The sequence below is a fragment of the Festucalex cinctus genome, chromosome 1, assembly GCF_051991245.1.
Source record: "Festucalex cinctus isolate MCC-2025b chromosome 1, RoL_Fcin_1.0, whole genome shotgun sequence".
In the NCBI taxonomy this organism is placed as follows: Eukaryota; Metazoa; Chordata; class Actinopteri; order Syngnathiformes; family Syngnathidae; genus Festucalex; species Festucalex cinctus.
The window spans coordinates 10,734,605-10,762,180 of record NC_135411.1 but is presented as its reverse complement, the minus strand read 5'-3'; the positions used below and the strand labels follow the sequence as shown (position 1 = coordinate 10,762,180).

At 39.6% G+C, this 27,576-nt stretch overlaps 1 protein-coding gene across 3 annotated transcripts in view; it reads left to right on the top strand.

The window, feature by feature from the left end:
• Positions 1-24,979, top strand: part of yeats2 (YEATS domain containing 2) — a 31,898-nt gene extending 6,919 nt beyond the window's left edge. The window contains exons 8-29 of one of the 3 annotated variants that reach the window (XM_077515551.1): positions 3,276-3,387; positions 4,275-4,319; positions 4,398-4,554; positions 4,665-4,907; positions 6,101-6,268; positions 6,907-6,998; positions 8,696-8,890; positions 9,003-9,231; positions 9,316-9,474; positions 11,346-11,467; positions 11,886-12,032; positions 12,473-12,637; positions 14,401-14,773; positions 14,844-14,978; positions 16,495-16,645; positions 16,785-16,861; positions 16,955-17,034; positions 18,228-18,432; positions 20,132-20,364; positions 21,901-21,975; positions 22,152-22,225; positions 23,949-24,979. In XM_077515551.1, coding sequence (XP_077371677.1) covers positions 3,276-3,387; positions 4,275-4,319; positions 4,398-4,554; positions 4,665-4,907; positions 6,101-6,268; positions 6,907-6,998; positions 8,696-8,890; positions 9,003-9,231; positions 9,316-9,474; positions 11,346-11,467; positions 11,886-12,032; positions 12,473-12,637; positions 14,401-14,773; positions 14,844-14,978; positions 16,495-16,645; positions 16,785-16,861; positions 16,955-17,034; positions 18,228-18,432; positions 20,132-20,364; positions 21,901-21,975; positions 22,152-22,225; positions 23,949-24,057 — 3,346 coding nt within the window. In that variant the 3' untranslated portion in view covers positions 24,058-24,979. Of the gene's footprint in view, positions 1-3,275; positions 3,388-4,274; positions 4,320-4,397; positions 4,555-4,664; positions 4,908-6,100; positions 6,269-6,906; positions 6,999-8,695; positions 8,891-9,002; positions 9,232-9,315; positions 9,475-11,345; positions 11,468-11,885; positions 12,033-12,454; positions 12,638-14,400; positions 14,774-14,843; positions 14,979-16,494; positions 16,646-16,784; positions 16,862-16,954; positions 17,035-18,227; positions 18,433-20,131; positions 20,365-21,900; positions 21,976-22,151; positions 22,226-23,948 lie in introns of all 3 variants that reach the window. The other 2 variants (XM_077515543.1, XM_077515561.1) reach the window with 2 other exon arrangements.
• The last annotated feature ends 2,597 nt before the right edge of the window (positions 24,980-27,576 follow it).

Genomic DNA, 27,576 nt, shown 5'->3' with positions numbered 1-27,576 from the left:
TTGCCCCACCTCTTTCCTAATATCCACAGCAACAAGGAAAACAAGATGCTTTTTATTAACTCATTCCTTTCTGGCCCGCTTAACTCTTTTACTGCCGCACGTTATTAAAAAAAAATAATAATAAAAAATAAAATAAAAATAATAATAATAATAATAATATGACAAAGGCTTTGATCATTTCCGTCATCCTTCAAAATGTTCTATTTCATCAGAGTTCATCATGTTTCATTGTAATTTCATACACCTGCATCCCATTGAAAAGAGGTACAATGCTGCCATCTGCTGGCCATAGTTAGTGGTTGTTTTTGATTCCACAACCCATTGACCAGGCAGCAGTGCACTTAGGCGTTGCACTGCCCATTGATTTAAAAAAAACAACAACAACAAAAAACGTAGTTGACGTCATTTAACTCTTTGACCGCCAAAAACCGATTTGTAAAATCACGATATATGCCGCCATAAACGTTAAATTACGTCAACTATGTTTTTTTAATTTTTTAATCAATGGGCAGTGCAACATCTTAGTGCAGCGTTGCCTGGTCAATACATTGTGGAATCAAAAACACTCACTAAATTTGGCCAGCAGATGGCAGTATTGTATCTCTTTTCAATGGACTGCCGGTGTATGAAATTACAATGAAACATGATGAAATCTGATGAAATCGAACCTTTTCAAGGATGATGTGAATGATCATATTAAAGTTTTTTTTTTTTTTATAACGTGTGGCAGTAAAAGAGTTAACGTTTATGGCGGCATATATTATGATTTTACTAATCGTTAAACGTTTTTGGTGCTCAAAGGGTTAAAATGGATATTTGACGAGCATAGCCGTCAATGGCAGTGAATGAGTGAATAATCATCAGCGGAAACATCCTTGATGATGTCGTTGCGGCGCTCTCAAACCTTCAATTAGCTGAGTGCTGTGTCTCGTTTCGTCCATCGTTTCCGCTTTTACACACCACAAACAAAAAAGTATACGTATGCTGTGATATGATATCACACAATGCCTCTCCTAGAAATTACATGCAAATTTTAGGGGCATGTCTAAACTCAAATGACAGAAGTTTGTACAGGAGATCGCTTCCTGTTTCAATCTGTTTCAAAAGTCACCAATGAAGTCGTCATGTGCGATGCCATGTGAGACGTCAAGTCAGAAAAAGGGTTGGCATATGCTACTTACACCGACACTGGCTTGCACAATCATTTCATAACGAACCGCAAATGTGTTCTCATGCTGTGTGCCAGCAAACACACTTTATTGATGCCATCAATATACTACTGTACAGTGTCTCACAAAAGTGAGTACTGTACACATCTCACATGTGTCCAGATATTTGATTATGTCTTCAGATGGGACAGCACTGAAGAAATGGCACATTGACACAATGAAATTTGTGCCGCTTATGTAACAGTGTACATTTATTGTTCCCTCAAAATGCAGCCATGAATAGCCAAACCCCTGGCAACAAAAGTAAATACACCCCATAAGGGAAAATGTCCAAATTGAGCACAGTTAGTCAGCCTGCAGAACGTGAAATAAAATTATGCGGAGGCAATAACTGCTCAAATGATTTTGGTTATTTTTGTCCATGAAAGTAACAGGTGTTATAATCGCTGAAGTGTTACACAACATTGACATCAACAAGGAGAGGATGAAAATACTGTTTTCGCAATTGTAATTCATCCATCCATTTTCTAAACCGCATATTCCTCACAAGGGTCGCTGGGGTGCTGGAGCCTATCCCAGCCGGCTTTGGCCAGTATGCGGGATACACCCTGAACTGGTTGCCAGCCAATTACAGAATTGTAATTCAGTAATTGTAAGTATAAATGCTAAATATTCTAAATTGTCTTAAAGTCTAATAAGAAAAAAAATCAGTGAACAGTACATTTCAAGAAAACAGCAAGATATAGCAAAATATACATGCATCCAAAAACAATTACCGTAATTATTTAAACGTCTATTTTCTCATGAATTCATGGGAACAATATATATATTAAAATAATAAATTTATAGTTTTATATGGACCGCCAAAAACGTTTAATGACGTATGCTAAAATCCTGATAAATGCCTCCATAAACGTTAGTTGACGTTTACTAAGGTGTTTTTTTTTTTTCCCTCTTTCTCTGTGGGCAGCGCAATGTCTTGTGCAGCACTGCCTGCTCAATGGGTTGTGGAATCAAAACACCCACTAACTATGGCCAGCAGATGGCAGCATTGTATCTCTTTTCAATGGGCTCACGGTGTATGAAATTACAATGAACCACGACTGATATGATGAAATTGAACGTTTTCAAGGATGACGTGAATGATCAAAGCCCTTGTCACATTAAATCTAATTCACAGAGCGTCAATAAACAAAAAAAAAAAGTCTAAGTCACTCTTGTGCCCTACATTGTACTGTAGCCTACTATATGTAATGGTGGTGTAGACTTGGTGGTTCTACTTTCGCTCTTTCACAAGAAGGGCTTGAAAAAAAAAGTCATGTTTTACTTTTATTTTGAAGCACTCGTCCCTCTATTAAACCTCCTGAGCTGATATGAGTCACCAGTGTACAAGCTTGTAAAATAACCACTCCCGTTCACGTGTACTGTGTATTCCCCGGAGGTTCAATCTCCTGGTAACGATGGCAAAAAAGTTCCAAATGGAGAGCAGTGAGTCACACAAAAGAAAGCTGTAATTATTTTCCAAGACAAAAGGATTACGTTATAGCTTCGTCATATTGGATGTGAGGCGCTTTTTTTTTTTTTTTTTTTTATGAATATCACACTGCAGGCTATCATCTGCTTTGGATAAAAAAACTAACCCAAACTTTTCAACACATGCACTTTCTCTTGTGTCTTTATCACATGCTTTTTTTGTGGTGGTGACCTACAGAATTAAAATGTCCGATCGTGAAGAATACTCTGACATCATGTGAATTCTTATGCTGCACCTCATTCCCATATTATCGTCGCACACGATGGCGCTCCTGGCCTAAGACCGAGGATTTGATTGTGCGCGTGACTTTTTAATAAACTATCAATTTTCTATGTCAGCAATCTAAATCCTTCTTGGACTGTTCAGCTGATAAGGTTTTTGCGTTGCTATGGGAACGTGGCGCATAAGCTCTACTGTCTGGTTCAAGTTTTCTTTTACATGCTGTGTTGGAAATTGTACATGCTGTAAAGTATTTAAATTAATGGCAAAAACAAACGATTAAATATCAAGCATGTGTTTGTCTACATGTGTGCATTTGAATGACAAATGAGGATTTTTGCATCTCTTCTCAGTGAGCCTCCATTTCATTTAACCCGTCGCGGTTGGGGCGAGTTTCCTGTCAGGATCCAGATCCACTTCAAAGACCATCGCAACAAACGTATTGACATCATCCATCAGCTGAAGGTCAGGCCATATCATACTTGAATGGGGTATGTGCCACGGAAGAGGCGGGACTGTTTTTGCTCATCAGTCTGGTTCCGGTTTGGTTTGCGACGTGTGGGCTGCGTCAAAATACTTGTGCTTCCGACTTTGTGCCCCTCGGTTGCGCTTTCGCAACCCGGACCGGAACCAAACTGATGTGCAAAATCACGTCCCGCCTCTTCCGTGGCATATACCCCATTCATAAATTTGATTGGTTTAATTAACTCATTTGCTCCCAATAACGTGTAAATACATTTTTTTTTTATGTTGTAAGTGTCCCAAAGACGTATTTATATGTTTTTTTCTTCTTTTTTTTTTTTTATGCTAGAGCATACAGAAGGCTTTGATGCAGCCTCTCAGCTGCAAAGAACGGTTGCACAAATGGTAGTTATTACACAAACGGCCAGCAGATGGCAGCAGAACAAAGGAGATCAACCAGAGCCATGTAGAAAAAAAACTAAATTACTTAGAATTTTAAATAGATTTGTGAAAACTGATGAAACTTAGCTCTCTTCTAATGCTAATTGCTGCAAAACGGAAACAGATAGAAACACACTTTTTTTTTTTCCTGATGAAAGAAAAGACTTTAATCTTTCTTTTGGTAGGATCCATGCTTTTATAACAATTGAACACATAATTCTGTGGGCCTTGCAAAATCAGTCAAAATCCAGTAAAACAGCCGGGAGCGAACTGGACTGGTTCTGTGAAAATGGCTGGGAGTGAATGAGTTAAAGGGGAAGTCAGCCATTTCTTGACAATAACACAACATTCTTATTAATATTACATTTGTGGAATATGAGTTATGTAGCAAAATTCAGCCGTTTTTACCCATCTCAGTTAAATACCACGGTGTTTTTATTTTCCTGCAGCTTGACCGAACTTACACTGGGCTGCAAACACTCGGGGCCGAGACAGTAAGACAACTTTTTTTTTTTTTCGTTGTATTTTATTATTTTTTTCAGAAACTCTTTACTGGCTATTTTTGGTTCTAGGTGGTAGACGTAGAGCTCCAAAGGAACTCTCTTGGCGAGGAATACGTCTTGCTGCCATCTTCCTCCAAGGTGACCCGCAGAGCGAACAGCCCAGTGACCTCTCAGCCTTGCGGACGTTCCAGTTCGCCCATCTCGTATGATTCCAGTTTCGATAAAGGTAAACCTCATTGAACACGATTCACTTAAATTTGTCGTGATATCATTCACTTTTTTCCCCCAAAGGTTTCTTATGAATAAAAAAAATTCAAGCTTTTAACTTTGTCCCAGCTTCAGTCAAAGCAGAAGCGTGTCGGTCAGCAGGGCGTCACAGCTCAGGCCTCACGGCGGGCGAACGCACGCCGACTCGACCTAAAGCCGCCGACAGGATCACTCTGGGTTGCCACGGCAACTCGGCCTTCCAGCCCATTACGGCAAGCTGCAAGATTGTCCCCCAAGGACAGCCGCCTAGCCCCGCTGACTCTCCTGGGAAGTCGTTCCAACCGATAACGATGAGCTGCAAAATTGTCTCAGGTATCTGTCGTCACCTGGTGGTCATTTCATTCACTGCCTTTCACAAGTATTCCAGTCAGTGATGTTTTTGAATGGTGATGGGTGTGAGAGCGTCTCGTGCTCCTCTACTGTAAATTTTAAGTTTGTGTCAACTTTAATGACACACAACCACCAGTAGATGACAGCAGTGCACCATTGTAGATATGAGATCAGCCCAGTTTGTGAATCCACTGTGAGAAATGGCAGTACTTGGTTCAACCTACCTTTGTAATACTGCTGATTTTCAAGAAAGGAGAAAGGCAGAATTTTCTTTACAATATTAAAACATTGTATGCGCTCCCACTATTTTAAACACAGCTGATTAACTCATTTGCTCCCAATAACGTGTAAATACGTTTTTTTTAAATGTCTTAAGTGTCCCAAAGACGTATATATATGTTTTTTTGTTGTTGTTGTTGTTGTTGTTTTTTATGCTAAAGCATACAGAAGGCTTTGATGCAGCCTCTCAACTCCAAAGAACATTTGCAGAAATGGTGGTTATTACACAAACGGCCAGCAGGTGGCAACAGAGCAAAGGAGATCAACCAGGGCCATGTAGAAAAAAAGCTAAATTACTTACAATTTTAAATAGATTTTTGAAAAGAGTCGGGCTACTTAGAAAATTGTCAGGCTACCTCAATTTCCCATGTTAGAAGCCCGGCTGGCTCGTTAGCCTGGCTGACTAAATCTCAGGTCTGTAACAACCAATCACGGCTCATCTTGTGACCAAACTAAAAAAAAAAAAAAAAAAAGTGAGCCGTGATTGTTTTTATCCATCTCAAGGGGTGGCCATTTTGCCACTTGGCGTCAACTGAAAATGACATCACAGTTGCTCAGGGCTCAGGTAACCACCAATCACGGCTCAGCTTGCAAACATCACATGACCAAACTCAAAAAATAGGTGAGCCATAATTGGTCATTACTTAAGCCCTGAGCAACTGTGATGTCATTTTCAGTCGACACCAAGTGGAAAAATGGCGCCCCCTGGGATGCATAAAAACTGTGGGTTTTGCTGCTTAATTCAATATTAACCGGAATATCATGTTTAGACTAGTCGAGCTACATAGAGCATATTATTGTACAGAAAGTGTTTGGGTTGACTTACCCACTTAATAGCACATTAAAAAAAAAGTATATCCGAACCTGTGATCCCATGCATTCTCTCCCTCGCTCAGGTTCTCCAATCTCTACGCCAAGCCACTCACCGCTGCCTCGCACGCCCACCTCCTCCACCCCTGTCCACAGCAAACAGAGTTCGTCCTCAGTGCTCAACAACCCTTACGTCATCGTGGATAAGCCGGGCCAAGTGACTGGCGTGGCGTCCTCGTCGGCAGCCTCCGCAGGTACGCGCTTTACTTCCTACTCACTGTGAAGTGAACCCGCAGAAGCGGTGTCTGGGCCGCCCACATACCAAGTTAAAAATGGCTGTGTATTATTGTAGTCTAAAGCCAAACATATGATAGCTATGACCCTACTGTGTACATTTTTCTTTCGTCGTTTCCCTCTGTATATCCTCTCTGTCCTTTTTCACCACCACAAATTTAGACTGCAAGCACTCGCACCCTTGTTTTTTTTTTTTTCTGCCTTGTTCCAACCATCAACATTCAATGTGTGATGAGGCAGCAAGGAAGGATGCTGGATGATAGGTTTCCATGGTGACGGAGCTCATGTTTCATGGTCATATTAGGAGGATGGTAAAAATTGGAAACCTAGTCAGCGTTCCTCACCTACTGACAAATTGTGTAATATATTCCCACCAGCATGACAACATCAACCTCACAATGAACTTGAAAATTATCTCAACCCCTTAAAGCCTGTGAACCTGATGTTGGTTGTGAGGAATAATAACACTCACTCAAAGACCAAGAAAAAAACTCTTGACGACACAGTTTGCTCAAAGTCTTTGAAGCAGATGTCAGGAACTGCATCCTTTGTCATATCGCTCATGACTTCCTGTGTTTATGAGGACATTTCTCCGCAGGAAGTCCCTCGGCCAAACAATCTGCTGCTCAAGGAACCCGCTCTCCAGCTCCCAAAGTTCACACAGGCACGTTCCTCTCGTCTGGAATGAAAGTGAGTCGAATACTGATTGTTTTAAGAATGACGTGGCCTTAAATTCCCTTATTCAATTGTAAAACATACAGCTGTATGTTTGTGTTTGTTTTTTAGGGGTGTCGAAATTAGTGTTAATTTTGAGTTACTTTAAAGTTCCTTTAACACCACTAATTTTTTTAATGCACTATTAACTCACTCACTCGCAGCCATTTTCACTGAAGCAGCCACCTTCATTCCCGGCTGGTTTACTGGATTTGGACTGATTTTGCAAGGTCCAGACTAGAGTATTCTGTTCTATTTCTATAAAAACATGGAATCTACGAAAAGAAAAATTAGAGTCTCTTCTTTCATCAGGAAGAACAGTATTTTATATCTGTTTCTGTTTTATATCAATTAGTATTAGAATATAGCTAAGTTTCACCATGATTCACAAATCTGTTGACAACAACCAAACACTGGCAAAAAGAGCTTGTTGCAACATGGCACTGTCTGATCGCTTATTCTCTGCTGCCACATGCTGGCCGTTTTTTGTAATAACTACCATTGCTTTAAGCGACCTCTTCAGGTCAGAGGCTGTATCAAAGCCTTCTGTGTGCTCTGGCATAAAAATAAATAAATAAATAAATAAATAAATACATTTAAAAATATTAATATTAAAATAATAAAATATAAAAAAATATTAAATATATTAAAATAAAATAATAAATAAAATGTAAAAATAATAGCAAAATATTAAAAAAACGTATTTATATGTTTTTGGGTTTGAATGAGATTTATTAATGACCGCCTCTTACTTGGAAAGCCTTTACTGGGGGGAAATCCAGTCACAACGCAGCAGACACGTCCACGTCAAAATTTAGCAGTAATAAATTTAACAAGCATGCATGTATTTGTGGATACTGGCGTCAAGTTGTATTTTACATTTTAAAAAATGTACAGAATTTTCACAAGTTACTTCATGTTAAAGATTAGATAGCTCTTAATATGAAAAGAAAAACAACTTGACTTGACACTGTCCTCTCACCGTCATACAAATGCAATTATGCCATCTAGTGGCAGAAAAATGACCAACACAAATTAATGTCACACACATTTTTACATACAGTATAGTACATCTTTTCAATTTTAACTCAATTTTTGTGAATTATTCTGAAATCACTGTATCAATGACTAAATGATGCAGCCATATTTGTATTAAACATTTTTTTCCACGTCTATGTTAACAAGAGTATGAAAACTTAGAAAAAAATGTTTTATTTAGAACAGATATAAAACTTGCGTTTAATCGTGAGCTATTTAAGTCATGCGATTAATTACGATTAAAAATTTTAATCGCTTGACACCCCTAGTTTTTTTAATTGAGCCAAGGCACATATGTTAATCTTTTATCATGTACAACTTTTTCGATACAATTTTGCAATTTCTGCAGATTTTGACCGATAGCAGGTGGGTCTGAAACGTATTCCTCCGCAATGATTGGGCATCATTTTATATATGTATTCTTTCAAAATTCTAATTTTGAAGTTCAAATCAGGTAAGATTATACACGTTATTGTTATTTTATCATTAGACATATTTGTGATATCCCACTAGAATACAATAGGCAGAATCTTTTTTTCCTTAGCGACACTTATTGATATTTATTAATGAGGTCTAAATATTGCAACGTGTATAATGTGTGCACCTAAATATTTCCTGCATGTGTTTGTTTACAGGTTATTATTAAGCAAGAGCCAGGGGAAGTCTCAACACATCAGCAGCAGCAACAACAGATGGCTTCGACAGTAACTACCCAACAGCAACCAGCTGCCACAGCGTCGCATCAATATGTTTCAGTCAAAGGAGGACACATGATCTCCATGTCAGCTCAGAAACAGGCGGGAGGGGGATCAGGAACTGCAACAAACAAGGTCAGTCGGTCTTACAATTTGTCATGTTTTGTGTTCAAAGTTAATTACAGAAGAGTTTTAGACACTATAGGCCTTTCAGGGGAAGAATCATCTGAACTCTTGGTGTTATTAGATGTTAGGTATTCCAGTGAGTTCAACGCTCCAGTCTGCAGTGAAACAGGTGGCCATCAGTAGCGGGCAGATTCTGGTCGCCAAGGGCAACCCCTCGGTCTCCAAGGTGGTGGGTGGGAAGCAGGTTTTGGCTCAGGGGGTAGCAAAAGCCATCGTCAGCGGAGCCAGTGGCATGTCTGGTCAGCAGGCTACAGCCAAGGCAGGCGGGGGTTCAAGTGGCAAGACTGGAGGTCAGAGTTCATTCGGTTGCGAAAAATTCCCTTTTCAGTGTATCAGCTTGCGTGTGAATCGCCTTTTGTATATTTTGCGTGTAGTGATGGCGACTCTTCAGCTGCCTGCCAACAACTTGGCGAATCTTGCCAATTTGCCTCCGGGCACGAAGCTCTACCTGACCACCAACAGCAAGAACCCCTCAGGGAAGGGCAAGCTGCTTCTCATCCCACAGGGAGCCATCCTCCGAGCCTCCAATGCAGGTTAGACACCTTGTGTTCTAATTTTGCTTCTCCGCAATACAGACATTTACGACGGTTTCATGAACTCATGACTCAATTGGTCTTTTGAAGTAACACACCATGACATTGGCTCTCCGTTATTACTGATGTGAGCAGCAGACCAAAATGAGAATCTTCTGAAATGTGGATATTTTGCAAGTCCTCACTTTTACTCAGTGGACACTTGATTGGATACGCTCACTGCTAAGATCCAATGCAAGAGGTTTATCATAGATTATATTTTTATAATGTCTCAATTAGCATTATTCTTATGAAAATGGTTTTATCATGTACAACGTTCTTTAACTCATTTGCTCCCAGTAACGAGTAAATACGTTTTTTGTGTGTCTTTTTTTTAATGTTGTAAGTGTCCCAAAAACACATTTTTTTGTTTTTTTATGCAAAAGCATACAGAAGGCTTTGATGCAGCCTCTCAATTGCAAAGAACGGTTGCAGAAATTGTAGTTATTATACAAACGGCCAGCAGGTGGCGAGCAAAGGAGATCAACCAGGGCCATCTAGATAAAAAGCTAAATTACAATTTTAAATAGATTTGTGAAAACTGATGAAACTTAGCTCTCTTCTAATGCTAATTGCTGCAAAACTGAAACAGATAGAAACATACTTTTTTTTTTTTTCCTCATGAAAGAAGATTTAATCTTTCTTTTGGTAGGTTCCATGCTTTTATAGCAATTGAACACAATGTTCTGTGGGTCTTGCAAAATCAGTCAAAATCTAGTAAAACAGCCGGGAGCGAACGGGATTGTTTCTGTGAAAATGGCTGGGAGTGAATGAGTTAAAGGGGAAGTCAGCCATAAACATTTCTTGACAATAACACAACATTCTTATTAATATTACATTTGTGGAATATGAGTTATGTAGCAAAATTCAGCCGTTTTTACCCATCTCAGGGAGCGGCCATTTTGCCACTTGCTGTTGACTAAAGATGACATCACAGTAAGTTGCTCAGGGCTCAGGCAACGACCAATCACAGCTCACCTGTCTTCTGAAGCTCAGCTGTGATTGGTTGTTACCTGAGACCTGAGCAACTGTGATGTCATCTTCAGTCGACAGCAAGTGGCAAAATGGCCGCCCCCTTAGTTGGATAGAAATGGCTGGATTTTGTTGCTTAACCACAAATCACAATATTAGACGAGTAGGGCTACATAGAACACGTTATTAAGAATTTGTGGGGGGTTGACTTCCCCTTTAGCTGTTTTTGTGAACCCTTCAAAAGCAATGTCAAGTCAATTGTATTTACATAGTTCAGTTCACAAAATGTATCTCAAGGCACTTTACACATTGAGGAGGTTAAGAACCACATCTCGTATGTACTGTATATAAGAAAACCAACTGAACCCCACATGAGCAAGCACTTGACAACGCAGGCAAGGAAAAATTCCCAATGGGCGCAGCAACAGTCATATCAACAATGGTTATAATCTCCTAATGACAGCAATGACAACAACTGCTGAGTATACAGGGTTAGCGTCCTAGCCATAAGCATTTTACCATGACATTACCCCTTGTATTAAATAAGTCACTGTTATCTAAAGTTAGGCCAGTTATCCCGGAGAAAAGCAACTTCCTAAATGACTACCACTTCTACAGGGTATTTTGGTGGTTCCACATTTAGATAGCTTTTTGTATCCTCTGGACTTTTGAGTCAATGTTGGTCGTCTTTTTTTTTTTTTTTTTTCCTCCTCAATTGCAAGCTAGAGGCTTAACTCTGCATTTCCATTGTCAAATTGTATTGAAATTGATTTGAAATGACTCAAATTGTTGTTTTTGATGAAAAGTAATGGGACGACTTTTGATGAGATTTGTGCCTGGTGTGCTCTTGTCTAATTAAGGTCAGCAGTCTCAGAGCAGCTCGTCTGCCGGCGCAGGGGGTGGCCAGACTTCCTCAGCTTCCTCATCCAGTTTGCCTTCCAACCTTTCCTACACATCATATATCCTTAAACAGACCCCTCAGGTAGGTAGAATTATTTCACAAACTTTAGACATCCTACATCATACCATGCATGTCTGTCACATTAGGCGACGCTAAACAGTACTATTCCATTCTATATTTCATCAAAACTTGTTGGGAAACTGCAATTCTATGAACATCAGCCATCTTTTACACATTGCAGGTGGGGGTGTGCTTTTTATACAACGGCAGGACATGCAACATTCATTCCCATGCTCTCAGATATTTTATTCTCGTCCACAGATGGTTACTTTCTAAAACCCTTGAAGCAGCACTGATCCAGGATCCACTTTTAGAACAGTGCTACCTTTGCATTGAGCCGTCAAATTCACAGTTCACAGAACTCCATTTGCTTAAATCAATGGATTTGATAAAAAAAAAAAAAGATTGTGGTGGTTTTGCATCCCATGTCTACTTTTAGGGTACATTTCTAGTGGGCCAGCCATCACAGGGCTCAGGGAAGCAGGGGAGTTCTGGTGCGGCAGCACATACTACGTCATCTCCATCGACCGCTCCTCAGCAGGCCATCAGGGTCACAGCTGGACAGAAAGCTGCCATTTTGGCTCAGGTAGGAAACTCCTGCTTCCTTATTAAACTTGAATATATTAACTTAGAGCATTAGTTCTGGACCCACTCACATGTCAAACTGACACATAAAACAAAAGAGGATTAAACAATGTATATTTAAAACAGTACAACGTCAAACCATATACGTAATTCCCTCGAACAAAAGTCACCCACTTGAGGTGTTGGAGACCTTCTCTGCCTTCTTTTTGATCTTAGTTATTGCTACATATCTGAAAGTAGATCTTGGTGCTACCTGGCATGTTGTGGTGGCACAATGTGGTACCACATTGAAGGCAACACTTAATTCAGACTTGTTTATAAACCCACAAAAAAAAAAAGCAATCGCACAAAAAAATCACAAGGTAGCGGGGGACACTTTACTGTCGAAAAAAGTATTAAATGTCTGTGTTACGACAACATCAGATGGTTGGCGGTTCCCAGGGTGCTCAAGTGAAGTTGTCAGACGGCTCGGTGAAGACGGTGACAGCGGCGGGCCATTTGTCCAAGCCGGGGATGACTACACTGAGAGTGAGCGGCGGAGTCATCACCGCCGCTAGCTCCACTCCCAGCGCCGTCAGCTCTGTGGCAGCCGGCAACCAGCAGCAGGTTAGTTCCTTGAGTCATTTTCTTTATTCCACTTAGATCAGCAAGCAACGGGTGCGGTCAAAGTACGTATAGAGTGACATGTTTACAATACTTCAAATGAAAAAATTGTTGACGTGTGAGAAGCTGGCTTGTGGTGATTCAACAAGAGGCAATGGGAAAACTTCATTAATCAAAAATCTAAAGTCAGCACAAGTCTCAGTGGTTTCTAGCACGAAAGAAGCACACTTTCTGATGCACAAAAGGATCACTGAGCAGCTTTTTCTTTTTGGCATAGTTAATGGAATTCTGTGGAGTGACTGTGAGAGGAATGAACAAATGCTTTGTCTTTGTGGATTCCATAAAACCAATGATCTGCAAACTTCCTTCACACAGATGCACGACACCAGGAAGCACAAAGAAAAGATGAACAAAAACAGGAAATGTGAACAGACTGATTGCTTTCAAAGCACACTGTACCTTCTGTCCCACTTAAACCTCAGCGTGACAGTGGCAAGCTTTGCATTAGCGTCTTACACATGAGAGCCTGCATATAAGCTGGAACAGACATGCTATTTATCTAACTGTGACTTTTAAAGAGGAAGTCAACTTTAAACATTTCCCGTCAATAATACGTTACATGAAACCTCACTAGTCTAAACCTGACATTCTGATTAACTCATTCACTGCCAATGACGACTATAGACGTCAAAATCCAAGCAAACAGCCAGTTTTAATTTTGAAAAAAAAGAAAAAAAGAAAAAATTTAAAATTAAAATTTTAATAAAAAAATAATAATTTAGTTTTAGTTATAGTCTTCTGACTAAATTTAATTAAAGCCTTAGTCATAACTCAGTCACCTGATTGTATTTTAGTTTTAATCCAACTTTAGTCAACAAAAATAAAGAGCAATTTTAGTCGACTAAAATTGGCTTTTGGAGGCCTCGACCCAGTATGTGGTCTCAGTAAGACCAAGACCGATAACAAGAACGTCAACGCCCGTGTTGTAGGGTAACAGGAATCCGTTCTACGCACAATGGTAGCACTTAGCAATGAAATTGTTGTCACCGTTGTTATTCATAACAACAATGATTAATAACTATGAATGAAAACAATGAATAACTAAAACTTCAATTCAAATTTCTTGTCAAAATTCGCACTGGCTGTTTGCTTGGATTTTTGATGTCTATAGTCGTCATTGGCAGTGAATGAGTTAATATTACATTTGTGGAATATGAGGTATGACGCAAAATCCAGCCATTTTTATCCATCTCAGGGGGCAGCCATTTTGCCACTTGCTGTCGACTGAAGATGACATCACTGTTTCTCAGGGCTGAGGCAATGACCATTCACAGCTCTCTTTTCTGAAGCTGCACTGGGATTGGTTGTCACGTGAGACCTGAGCAACACTGATGTCATCTTTAGTCGAGTTTGCAAGTAGCAAAATGGCCGCTGCCTGAGTTGGGTAAAAACGGCTGGATTTTGTTGCTTAACTCATAATATCAGGGGTCTCTAAGGATGACATTGCTCCCTGTACTGGTTGGCCGCCATCCTTCTCAGTGTGGATGAGCTCTTCATCGGTGTCTTTCCTCGCAGGGTTTCTCTGCGCCCCGCCATGTTATGTGCGTGTGTTTGTGGGTATGATCATGGGGATGTTGGGGGGGAGAGGTGGGTTTTCATTTTTTATTTTTTTTGTACTATGGATGTTTTAAGGCAAAAAATATTTTTTGTCAATTGAAGAGGGTGATGATATACTTATTATGTGCCACATGCTGTGTTTGATGCAGGCTTCTGAAGGTGGGAAGTCCGCCTCCCAGTACCACTCCCTCTTGATGGCAGCCAATCAAGCAGCAGTGATCAGTGCGGCTAAGAGCGCCAGTGCTGCAGGAGGCGGCGGCCTGTCGAAGACCGCCATGGCCACCTTGGTTAAAGGTGCCGCAAACTCTGCCGCAATGGCCAAAAATGCTGCTGGTTCAGCTGGTGCTGCGGTAAACATCGCCAAAGGCGTCGCCAACATGCCTGTCAGCATGGGAAAGGGTGCAGGCGCAGGCGGTGGCGCCGTTGTACCGAAAAGCGGTAGTACATCACTCGTCACAGCAGCATCATCGCTGGTCAGTGGCATGGCGACAGGAGGTGGAAAGACTTCTTCAACCCTATCAGGTAGGCTGAAAATGATCTTATGAAATATGATTTTGTTGATTTCATGAAAGAGCTTTTCATGTAAAAACAGGCATGCTGAAAGTCCACGCTGGAGGTTCCAACTCACAACAGACAGTCTTGACTATCCCTGCTAACCAGTTGAAACAGTTGGGGGTGACCAGTGGGTCTGGAGCAATGCAGACCATACTCATGCCTCTTGGCAAAGGTAAGATGCCATCTGAATTAAACAGCTGTGGAAGCTTATCTTCTAACTGGACTAGAATGGTGTTTGCCACATGTTAATTTTAGATTTAAGATTATGTATATATATGAATTCATCCCACAACATGTGATTGAGACAGTCTCAAGAAGGAGTCATGTCATATTGCCTATATCAAAACTTCTTCCAATTTTGAATTTCCTTACATCTATCATTGGTCATTTGATGTCATTGCACTGTGACTATTGGCGCTGTCCTCTCGTGGAAAAAGTTTTTTTTAGGAGTGTTGTCCCCAAGTTTTAAATGCAGTGTTATGCATGATGAGCAAGTAAATCCCATTCCCACATACTCAGGAGGAGTTAAATCGTATCCAAACTAGGTATTACTTATTGGTGTGCCACAAAGTATTGGAGCATAATGTCTTTTTTTGTAAACATTTATTTATCTTCCACTAACACTTCCAATTCCATCACTTTAAACTTCATTTTGCACTTAGGGTGCTCTCCCAAGTTGAAAACCGTCAGTTTCCTAAAGCATGAAACGCTCTTTCCTTTCAAAAGCACAAAATTCTCTTGCAAATATGGCCGTCTCCACCTCCTTTACACGTATTGCACACAGTGAGTGCAAACGCATATGATGACTGAACAGTGACCGCAATAATTAGCACCTGCTGTTTGGGATAATAAGCTTAACTCATTTGCTCCCAATAACGTGTAAATACGTTTGTTGTTGTTTTTTTTGTTTTTTTTATGTTTTAAGTGTCCCAAAGACGTATTTGTAAGTTTTTTTTAATTTTTTTTTATGCTAGAGCGTGCAGAAGGCTTTGATGCATCCTCTCAACTGCAAAGAACGGTTGCAAAAATGGTAGTTATTACACAAACAGCCAGCAGGTGGCAGCAGAGCAAAGGAGATCAACCAGGGCCATCTAGAAAAAAAGCTAAATTACTTTGAATTTTAAATAAATTTGTGAAAACTGATAAAACTTAGCTCTCTTCTAATGCTAATTGCTGCAGAACGAAAACAGATAGAAACATATTTTTTTTCCTGATGAAAGAAGAGACTTTAATCTTTCTTTGGATAGGTTCCATGCTTTTATAGCAATCGAACACAATATTCTGTGGGCCTTGCAAAATCAGTCAAAATTCAGTAAAACAGTCGGGAGCGAACGGGATTGCTTCTGTGAAAATGGCTGGGAGTGAATGAGTTAATCAACTAAATAATAAACTTCCATTTTGCCAGTATGTTCCTGTGATCTGATACCAAAAGAATAGTTCCAACTTCCCAGTAGTCTATGCTTTATAGTATCACAACATTGGTGTAAGTAAGTAGAGGATGCAGTAAAATTCTACATCATGACAGACTTCAACCAAAATAATAAACAATACAAAATGGTGTTGGTTTACCTGCAATTGAATAGTTATGTACAGTAAATAAATACCCTACTACATTCTGTACTACCGACATATCCAGGCCAGGGAATGCGCGCGTTTGATGACTGACGCTCGCTTTTTCTTTGCCACAGTGAAGACGGAGCCGTGTGCTGGCACAGCTGTCACAGCCGGTCCGTCACCCCCGGCAACAGCCCCCATCCCCACATCTGTCCACATTCCGTCTGCAGCCACCGCGGTCAAGCAAGAGCAAGGCGCCGATCATTCTATGCCTGACCTCATCAAGTATGGATGGCTGCTTCTTTTACACTCACAGAAAAAGAAAAAAAAAGGCTACTCTGCAGAAGCTTGTGCAGCCTAGTATGCATCAGAATGGGAAAGGAATTATCTCTGCTAATTACTTAATAATCTGCTCTTTCCTCAGCACGGAGTACATAGAGACAATGATGCAGCTGCTGACAGCTGTAGTGAAAAAGTTTCCTCTCATTGTGCCAGACAAGTGTAAGTGAGCATTACATTTGGCTGAATTAGATACTACACACTAAAAATACAAACTGCAGGGGCAGTCATTTGAGTCTGTTTCTTCCCGTGTAGCTGAAGACTCGCATCCATTCTGTGCCTCTTCAACAGAACAGTATTATTCCTGGAATATTGGAAAACGCAGGGCATCAGAGGTACGTTGCTATTTTCATCCCGGTCATTTTCCAATTATTTTGCATCAACACATCTACAGCTTAATTAACAACATTTTGTTTTTAGTAAACTGGAAATATGTTTTCAGATAGGTTTGTTTTGAGAAATCGTCATGGGGGAGCCTCCACACAGGGAGGGATGGCTGGTCTTCTCCTGCGGGCGTGCGGTTGTCCCGGGGGCCCCTTGGCCCCGAGGAGCTGTGGCTCGCTTCAGTCTGCATGGAGCAGGCTGCGGTCACTGTGGGCCGGCGGTCTCTGGGATGGTATTCCTCCCTGTGGCGGTTGATCGTTATCCCTCTCAGTGTGGACGAACTCCTCCTGGGTGCCTTTCCTTACAGGGTACTTCTGTGCCCCGCCATGTTGTGGTTTTCGTGTATCTGTTGTGTTTTGGCTGTGTCTGTGGGTACGATCATGGGGATGGGATTTATTATATTATGGATGTTCAGCACTTTGAGTTGCATTTTGAATGTATGAAAGGTGCTATACAAATAAAGATTGATTGATTGAAATGAGCATGGTCACAGAATAAAATGACCTCGTATCTCAAAGCAACATGACTTTTTTTTTTTTTTTGCTCAGTGTTGCATATCCTGAGTCAGCTACAGCAGCTTTCTGCTTGCCTCATGTCTTAACATCTACTCAGATGTGTATCCCTGCCTCGTCTCATCTCCTCTTAATTGTTTCATCGATCCTATGGTGTAGCACCCCCTGCCTCCAAGAATGCCTTTCAGACAAGCCCAGAAGGGAATATTTTATTTACATTTATTTTATACTGTATTCATAATCATAGAACATCATTAAGTAGGTCAAGGCGAAGTGGAATGGATAGATTAAATGTAAAAAAAAAAATCCCCACAAGAAATAGTCAAACAAGTAGTTTACTTGTTTGATAGAGAAAAATTCAAATCAAAACAAAATATCATGAATGACTCCTTCAATAAAACATTTTTTTTTCTGTAATTACACAAGAAACATTGCTAATGGCTTAAGGTGATATAAATCAAGTTTTCTACAACTTGCTAATTTATTGCAATGCTTTTCAACAGCTATATAGTAAGTTACTGGAAAAGCTTTAAAATGTGTTAATTTGTGTTAAGGTGTGTATGAATTGCTTAATTGTGTGAAAGAATTTGAATGTGCATTTAAAAATAAATAAGATGTATGTGTGTATGTAGCTTCAGCGGGCAGTGGCCGTCAAGCGGACCATCCAGAACGTGCTGGATCACTCGCCTCGCCTCCAGGCTCTGATGCCCCCAAAGACCAGGGAGGTCGTTCAGTGGTGTCGGCAGAGGGGCTACACCCCGCCCGACCCCGAACCCCAGCACAAGAATGACGACGAGTCCATCGAGGACGTCCTCACGCAGATTGACAGCGAGCCAGGTGCGTGTGTTTCTTTAATTGCAACAGTGTACATGCACTGTGGAACCATTTGAACTTGTTTAGGCTTGCTGATTAGGGTGGTTGACTTCCAATCGCAATGTTTTTTTTAATAGGAAATAATGCAAAGTGGCAGCACGTTTGCCCCTGAGTTGAGAGGTTCTGGATTCGAATCTCGGCACGAACCCTCGTGCGGAGTTTGTTGCCATGCTTGCGTTCATTTTTCTGGTTACACCGTCTTCCTCTCACAATTTAAAAACATTCTTCTTGGGTTCATTGAAGACAATTGTCCTTAAGTGTGACTGTGAATGATTGTTCATCAGGGCACCAGTCAAGACTGTATCTCCCATTTTACCCAAATTCAGCAGGGGTAGGCTACAGTTCAGCCAGGACCCTAATAAGGATAACCGACAGAATGGATAATATGAAGTGAATTCAAATGTCCCAGACTCATAGAACTTTTATTCGCTGTACAGGTACTGCTGCATTTAACATTTAACATTCTTAACTGCCATGCAATTGTAGAAGGGAAAGGGACCATAAAAACAAGGAAATAGATGACACCCTACCACTTAAAATGTTTATAATTGCCTCTATTACCTCATTCATTGCCAGCAGTTTTCAAAGCAGATTTCCCCATATTACCAGCTGTTTTATAACATTTTTATTTATTTTTTGAAAGAATTGTGTTGAATTGTGTTGAATTGTTGTTGTTTTTTTTTTTTAGCTTTTTCTGTTTTGTTTTTTGTTTTTTATTTCTAAATAAGCAGTAGAAAATGTAGCCATAAACATTGCTTCCTCACCAAAAAGCAGCTACAGTGGAGTGTTTTAAGTCCCGCCTTAAAGATACACTTTTATTCCTTGGCTTTTAGTACAATACTGTGAATTGTGTGGTCTTTTCTTGTTTTTATTTATTTATTTATTTATCTATTTTTAATGTATTTTTTTTATTTTGTATTTATTTTTTATTTTACTTGTTAATTTTAGAATTTAGGGACTTTTTTTTTTTAAATGGTTGGTTTGACTAGATTTTATGTTTATGATAGTGTGCGGATCTCAATGTGCAGCACTTTGGAAATGGTTGTTTATAAAATGTGCTATAGAAATTAAGTGGATTGTATTGGTTAAACAAACTTTTTGTGAAAAGAAACAAGCCAAGCAGAACAGTAATTTTGACACTCATGTCTGCTATAATAATGACACCTCAAACTATAAAACACCCCAAAAAAAAGACTGGAAAAGGCTATTTTATTTTTTTTCTTTGGCAAATATACTTAATTCAGAAACGTTCAAGGAGAAATTCTTAACCTCATGAATGACGTGTCAAGCTAAGATTCACCCCCTAATCGCTTTTACCCAAAAGATGTGATAATCTTGAATCCAAAGCGATGCAACGCCGCCATCTGCAGGGCTCTGCAAGTGCTGCTCATGACGAATATATCCGTCTGTGGCAGTGAACGTTTGGATTCCAGTTGAGAAATTTTAACATCAGTGACAGTAAATGAGTCAATAGTTCAATCTCTTAATACCACAATCATGATCCCAAAACACTTCATTATCATTTCAAGCTCATTTTATAAAATTATTAATCTGTAATCAAGACATAATTTCCACTAAGTAGAAGGAAGTGCAACGTTTTTCTGTCTGGGATGTTGCTGCTAATGAGATGATGTGACTGACGTACGATGGAATCTATCCGCAGAGTGTCCCACCACGCTGAGCAGCAGCGACGAGCTGGTGCTGCGGTTGGAGCAGATGCAAGCCCTGCTGAAGACCGAACCGGAGGAGGCCGACGACGAGATCGTCGACATCGTCACTGTGACACCGCCGCCGAAACTCAAAGTCAAGGAGGAGGAGCAGGAGGCCGACACGGAGCCCAAATTCTTCTTGGGGCCTTGCTTGACGGCCCAGTTTGTCAATGAAGCAGCTCAGCAGGTTAGGAACGTCTTAACTCTTTTACTGCCAGGCGTTATCAAAGAAAAACTTTGATGTGCCAGAGGCTTTGATCAATGTGACGAAAAAAGATACAATGCTTCCATCTGCTGGCCATAGTTTAGAGTGTTTTAGATTCCACAATCCATTGACCAGGCAGTGCTGCACTTAGACGTTGCATTGAGAAAAAAATAATAAAAAAAATTGTTGACGTAATTTAACGTTTATGGCAATATACGTCATAATTTTACTGATCGTTATTAAACGTTTTTGGCGGTCAAAGACTTAACCATTTTTTTCATAGTGGTTGGATGTTGGATATGGTCAAATAATATTGTTTTGCTTTATAGAGGGGTGATGCCATTTTTTTTTTCTTTGTTCAGTTCAAGCTATATTCTCTTCTTTATGTATAAGTCCTGTTTTGTATCCTTGGGCTTGCACAAATCATCTATATGCACATTCTCCCGTTTCTTCTGACACAACCAGCATGCTTAACCTGGGAATTTGTGAGCAACCGCCAAAGAGGCGCGATTCTTTGAAGTCTGAAACTGGCTGTAAATCATGATGCATGAAATTTTCCTGAGGCTTGAGATTGAGAGTGTCATTCAAATCCATTAAAAAATATATAGCACACTTCAAATATGAAAAGAACTTGCATAGCCACATAGACACATTTGGCAACTAGCATAGAAGCAAATAAAAACAAATGATTAAAGGGAACTTAAGTTAAGTAATTTGGAAAATTTTTAACCACCATTTTGACATTCTACTGCCCTCTTCTGGCAGCTTAAATAGACGTCAAAGTGCATTGAGAACATCCCGGCTCACCTGTTTTCTGGGTTTGGTCACGTGACATTCGCAACGCGAGCCCGAGGGCACTTTGCTGTCGACTGAAATTGATGTCAGAGGGGGGTAGAATGTCAAAATGCCCCCTAAGATGTTTGGAAACGGGGTGACTCAGCCTAATTTTTATCCCATCAACAGAATATTAAATGGATACTTAACTTGACTCATTGAGCCTTTTTCAGCAGTGAGAAGGTACTAATTTGTCCATTATTTTTCATGCGCTATTAATACTTTGAAAAACGCAAGGGCTCAGGAAGCGGGTAGCGACCAATCGTGGCTCAGTTTGCTGACCAAACCCGGAAAACAGATGAGCTGTGATTGGTCGTTACCTATTTCCTCAGCATGCGTGATGTCATCTTCAGTCGACAGGAAGTGGAAAAATTAGGTTTTAATGGGATTAATTGTTCATGAAAAATAATGAAGTTATGAAATTAATTTTGGACAAAGTATTAACTTTTTTTTACTGATGAAGGTGGCGAAATGAGTCAAGTATCCCTTTCAATCAGAATACTGTGTTGAGACTAATGGGGACACGTACAACAAACCTTTGACCCTTTATATGTCTAACTCACCATTGTTGTCATAGTGGCAGTTGTGCGCTTTCAAAAACAGAAAGAGGAGAATTCTGCTGTGAGCTTTTCTTCAGCACACGGGAGAATAATGACCTTTATGGCTGGAATTTGTGCTTCTCAGATTGGAATCACCTTCCAGCCGGTGGAGGTGGAGAAGAACCTCTTTGCTCCGGTGATTGAAGACATGATTGTGAAGGTCAGTCACATGTTCCTGCAGAGCTTCCATTTTCCTTCACTCAACTTGGATTGAAGAAATGAATTATGCAGTGTGCCCTCGCAGTTCTGCACATTTCACCTTGCGCTGTGCAGAGATGTGTGTTCTTTCGTCTCGTGACTAAAGTGTGTGTGTGTGTGTGTGTTTGTACACTGCAGGCAACAGAGCAGTTGGCCAGTGACATCCTGAGAGAAGCTCTGGCCGGTGCCTTCGCCAAATCTCCTCACAACAGGTCAGTTCCAGTATGCCTTTAACACGCAATCTTCGCCATTCTTCATCTACACTACCTGTGTATTTTTTCTGAACATGTTTTGCATGTTTAACACTCATTCACTGCCAGCCATTTTAGAAAATTTCAAAATTTTCAATACCCGTGCGATATTTCGTTCAGTAATTATATATATAAGCGGAATCTACCAAATGACAGAATAGAATAGAATACTTTTTGCTTCGTCCCGTTCTTTTATAATTGACAGTAGAAAAATGTAGGTTTGCCAAAATACAGCCATTTCTCCCATGGACTCTGAAACTGTTTATTTCGTATAAAAATGGGGCAATGATGTCATCTACCGGTGGTTGGGCATCAGTAAAGTTGTTTCCAAGTTTGACATTTACAGTGGAGCATAATCAGATTCTCCCCACACCTATCCCTGCTCTAAAAAATATGTAATTGACAAGTATACTTGTCAAAGGCAGTGAATGAGTTTAAAAAAAATAATAATAATACAGGAGGCACATTTTTTTTTTACAGTTTAAAACTGTTTCCCGGTGTCTTAACATGTCTGTGATATGCTTTCATCAATAGATCCCAATAATCAAGAAATACAGCTGAGTTACATGATCCATAGATTGGTAATAAAGTTCATTCTTACATATAAGTACTGGCATACCAAGTGCTCCTCAATACCCTACCTAGCCTTGAGCCAAAAACATAAGCCAGTATGAGTGGCTCCTTGATAAATTTTCAAAATATTTCGTCACTAAAAGTTTTTATTTTTATTTTTTAAGAACACATTAACTCATTCACTCCCAGCCATTTTCACATTTCGCAATCCCGTTCACTCCCGGCTGTTTTATTGGATTTTGACTGATTTTGCAAGGCCCACGGAATATTGTGTTCTATTGCTATAAAAGCATGGAACCTACCAAAAGAAAGATTAAAGTCTCTTCTTTCATCAGGAAAAAAAAGTATGTTTCTATCTGTTTCCGTTTTGCAGCAGTTAGCATTAGAAAAGAGCTAACTTTCATCAGTTTTCACAAATCTCTTTAAAATTCTAAGTAATTTAGCTTTTTTTTTCTACATGGCCCTGGTTGATCTCCTTTGCTCTGCTGCCACCTGCTGGCCGTTTGTGTAATAACTACCATTTCTATTACCGTTCTTTGCAGTTGAGTGGCTGCATCAAAGCCTTCTGTATGCTCTATCATGAAAAAACAAAACAAAAAAAACCCGTATAAATACGTCTTTGGGACACTTAAAACATAAAAAAAAAAAAAAAAAAAACATATTTACATGTTATTGGGAGCAAATGAGTTAAAGTATTGTTTGAATTATTTTAACTGTATTTGAGCCTAGCATTTAAGTTTAAAAAAAAATGTCCTCTGTAGTGGACATATCATAGCTTAAAAAAAAAAAAAAATTCTTTTGCAGTATTCCAGTTACTTCACAAAGATTGGGGAATGTCAAAATAAACATGATTGGACAATATATTTGTTTTTCCTGGTAGTCAGGAGGATAAACAAATATTAATTTAAATTCCTTTCAATTAAGCAGATCAAGCAGATCATTAATGTTTAGGTTGAAACATAAAAAAAAATGTATAAATACGTTCAGGAGTATGCATGGTTAATTGTGTAAAAATGTCTCCGCTGTTCCCTGATCTAAAAAGTTTGAGAACTCCCGCAGCAGGCAAGCGTCCTCTCATAGATTTATTTTTTTGTTTGTTTTTGTTCTCCAGGGCTCCAAGAGAAATCACAGCCATGAACATCCACCAAGCCATCTGTAGCATCCCAACCTGCGACTTCCTCACCAACGCGCACATGGGTTACCTGACTAAGGACAACTGACGCCGAGAAGGAGGTCTGTCGGATCCGGATCCACATTCCCACCAGAAAGGTCCTCTCGCTTAATGATCTCATTGACTTGATCACTGAAGGGCTTCACCACCTCGCTGCTCCTAGACGCCACACGAACGTGGCTCTTTTGTTTTACGCAGATAGTTGCACTCTGGCTTTACCTCGGCAGCAGATTATTATTATTTTTTTTTAGAATGATTGAAAAAGTTTCCTGTCACAAATCAACCACACAGACTGACACTACTTTATGAATTCCAATTCTTCTAATTCACCTTCGTAGTTCCTGCCCTCCCTTGAGCACGGACGGGAAAGCAAATCTGCTGTTGCCATGGTAACCATGGACCTGCTATGATGAGCATCCTTTCATGTTGTACTGTACGGTGTTACCCCGCAGGGGTAATTATGCTCACATGATTTTTGCCGGTTTTACTCACTTTCCAAACCTTTTTAATTCACACCACGATCGTATCAATTGGAAAGATTCATATGTTCACATCATTATTTTTATGATGGTATGTGTTCTAGTCACCAGTCTCAGTATTTATATCAGTCAACTCGTGTTGTTGTGATCAACGTGAAATAGATGCCATTTGCAAGTCTCTTTTATATTTTTAGCCAGAATCATACCCTGACAACAGTGTGTGCGCGGGTGTGAGAATGCGTGTGCGTGTGTGGTCTGTGAATGTGTACTGGACCGATACGGTGTTGATCATGTCGTTGTTCAGTAAAACACGCAGTTGTTGTACACTCAAGTGTTGGTCTGAGTGGATGTTGAGGCTATTGAACCAAACGAGAGTGGACAATACCCCCAGTGTTGTTGTTTTTTTTCATGTTTCAGTGAAAACCAAAAATATGATCATTATTCTTGTAATAAACAGCAAAAAAAAAAAACCAAGCAAGTCCCATCTAATTCTGGCATGCAAAAAATCGCCAACAATGCATGCGCACACACCTCATTAAAAGAACTTCAGTACAATAGGTTGAAGGTTTTCCTATTTTTATTGATACGTAAAGCAAAGCATATATTTTTTTTAATTTCCAGCCCAGAATTGAATCCCATGGACCACCATATGTTCCATGTGAATTCACATTGCACATATTCCTCCAACCACTTCCTTTTTTTTTTTTTGCTTGACATAGTATGAAGGGATTACAGTAATAAAGAAATCACACCAGCCGTAGGTCGACTACTGAGCACCGAATTCCTTGTGGCACAGATAGGACAGCTCAGAATTGTTCCTTCGGTAGTCCTACCGATTCAACGTCTTATCATCATTGCTCTCTCTCTCTGTTTTTTTTTTTTTTACGTGTTTGTGTGCGTGTGCGCGTGCATGTGTGTGCGTGCGCATGCGTGCAAATACGTGTAAATTTATACTCATTAATTCACCTAAAACCTAATAAAAATCCCATTACCCTTCACCTTAACCGGATACTTCAGAGTCTCGCCAGAGTCGTGAGGTTCAAACGGTCAGGAGACCAGAGAAAAGGTCAGAAAAGATAAAAAGAAAAGAAAGATAAATCAAAGTAAAATCCAGCACCGACCAAACACTTCCTGCCTTCCCCATGGTTACAAAATCAAAGTCTTACGCCAACCCCAGAAGCCTCTAAATTCCAACAAATTAAAAAGATCTCAAGAGACCAGAGGAAAAACTAAAGAGAGGAAGGGGGGAGGGATAGATGAGGCAGAGTGAGATCCACAGAAACCAGTGCATCCAGTCCATCAAAGTGAAATCCAGCACCAACCAAACACCTCCTGCGTGGTTACAAAACCAGACTCTTACGCCAACCCCAGAAACAAAATTCACAAAATAAATTCCAACAAATTAAGGAGATTTCAAGAGACCAGAGGAAAAACTAAAGAGAGGAAGGAGGGAAGGATAGATAAAACAGAGTGAGATTCACAGACACCAGCACCCACTGATTCATCACAACTCATTTGAGGCGGGTGTGTGCCTTGACCTCCGCCGAACCCCCGAGACTGACTCACCGAACCGCTGGGGTTCGAGCAAACGGTGACAAAATGACGTGTACCGGTAATGTTGTTTCTCTAATGTGTGTCGTCTGATTAATGTCACACTGCGCTGCACAAATCTTTACTCATTGGCTGTTAATTATGTTTACATTGTTGTTGATGATGTTTTCCTACTCCATTAAGGGACTGCTTTTAGGATTCCTTCTACCTCTGTCTGAGGCCCCCAGTTCCGACTCAAGTAAGTAGTAATAAGTAAGTTCTTTGTCAGATGAAACTGGGGGCTTCAACAAGGTGGAAGGAATTATGAACAGTTCAAATTAGCAGTAGTTAGCAGTAGGGGTGGGAACCTCTGGGTACCTCACGATACGATACGATATGCGTTTCAAAGCTCACGATAACGATTATGTCACAATATAATGATACTGCGATTATCGATATATTGGTCAGGTAATTAATCTACGATAAAACTAATCCTATAATAATAATATTAATAATAATAATAATAATAATAATAATAATAATAATAATAATAAAATAATATAAATATAATATAAATACATAATATATAAATATGTATAATGTACATATACAAAAATATAAATACAATAATAAAAACTAAAAATAAATTATATATATATATATATATATATATATATATATATATATATATATATATATATATATATATATATTATATATAATATATATATAATATATACAGTGTTCCCTCGTTTTCCGCTGGGGTTAGGTTCCAAAAAATACCCGCAAAAAATATATCCGCGAAGTAGTTAGCAACTCTTATAAATGTTTTAAGGCTCTAAAATCCCCGACCGCACAATTTATACACTTTTCTCATTGAGGCATTTACATGTTCTCATATTTCTCTCTTGTTCAAACATTGACAATGTTCAGACCTTCATAAATTTTATTAAATGGGTATATTACTGTAAAAAAAATATGCAAAATTGCACTTAAAAAAAAATCCGCGATACAGCGAGACCGCGAAAAGTGAACCGCGTTATATCGAGGGAAGACTGTATAATAATTAAAAAAAAAAACAAGCTAATGAGTCTTCTTCGCCTGAAGACTTGTCCATTTCCCCGCCACTCTTATAAGGCGCTCCCCCGAGTGGCCCGCCAAGTAATTTCTCAATAAGTCATGAACAGTGGAGCCGACAATAGTAGCTAGTTATTAACTACAAACATCCCGATACTTGCGCGGACGTATGCAGTTAAGAGGCTGCATCAAAGCCTAGCATAAAAAAAAACAAACAAACGTATAAGTACGTCTTTGGGACACTTAAAACATTTTAAATAGAACATATTTATAGGTTTTTGGGAGCAAATTAGTTAATGGTGGGAAAAAGTTGATTTGCTAAATTATTACGGTCACTTTTTTTTTTTTTTTCCCCTCAATGTGTCGACTTTTTCATCCACTGTATGGCTTTTTGAGGAGTTTGACTTTCCACTGTAAGCAACTCTGTTCATTCATATTTTTTAGTGTAAGCAGTACTTTGAAAAAAATAGAAGGACAAGTGC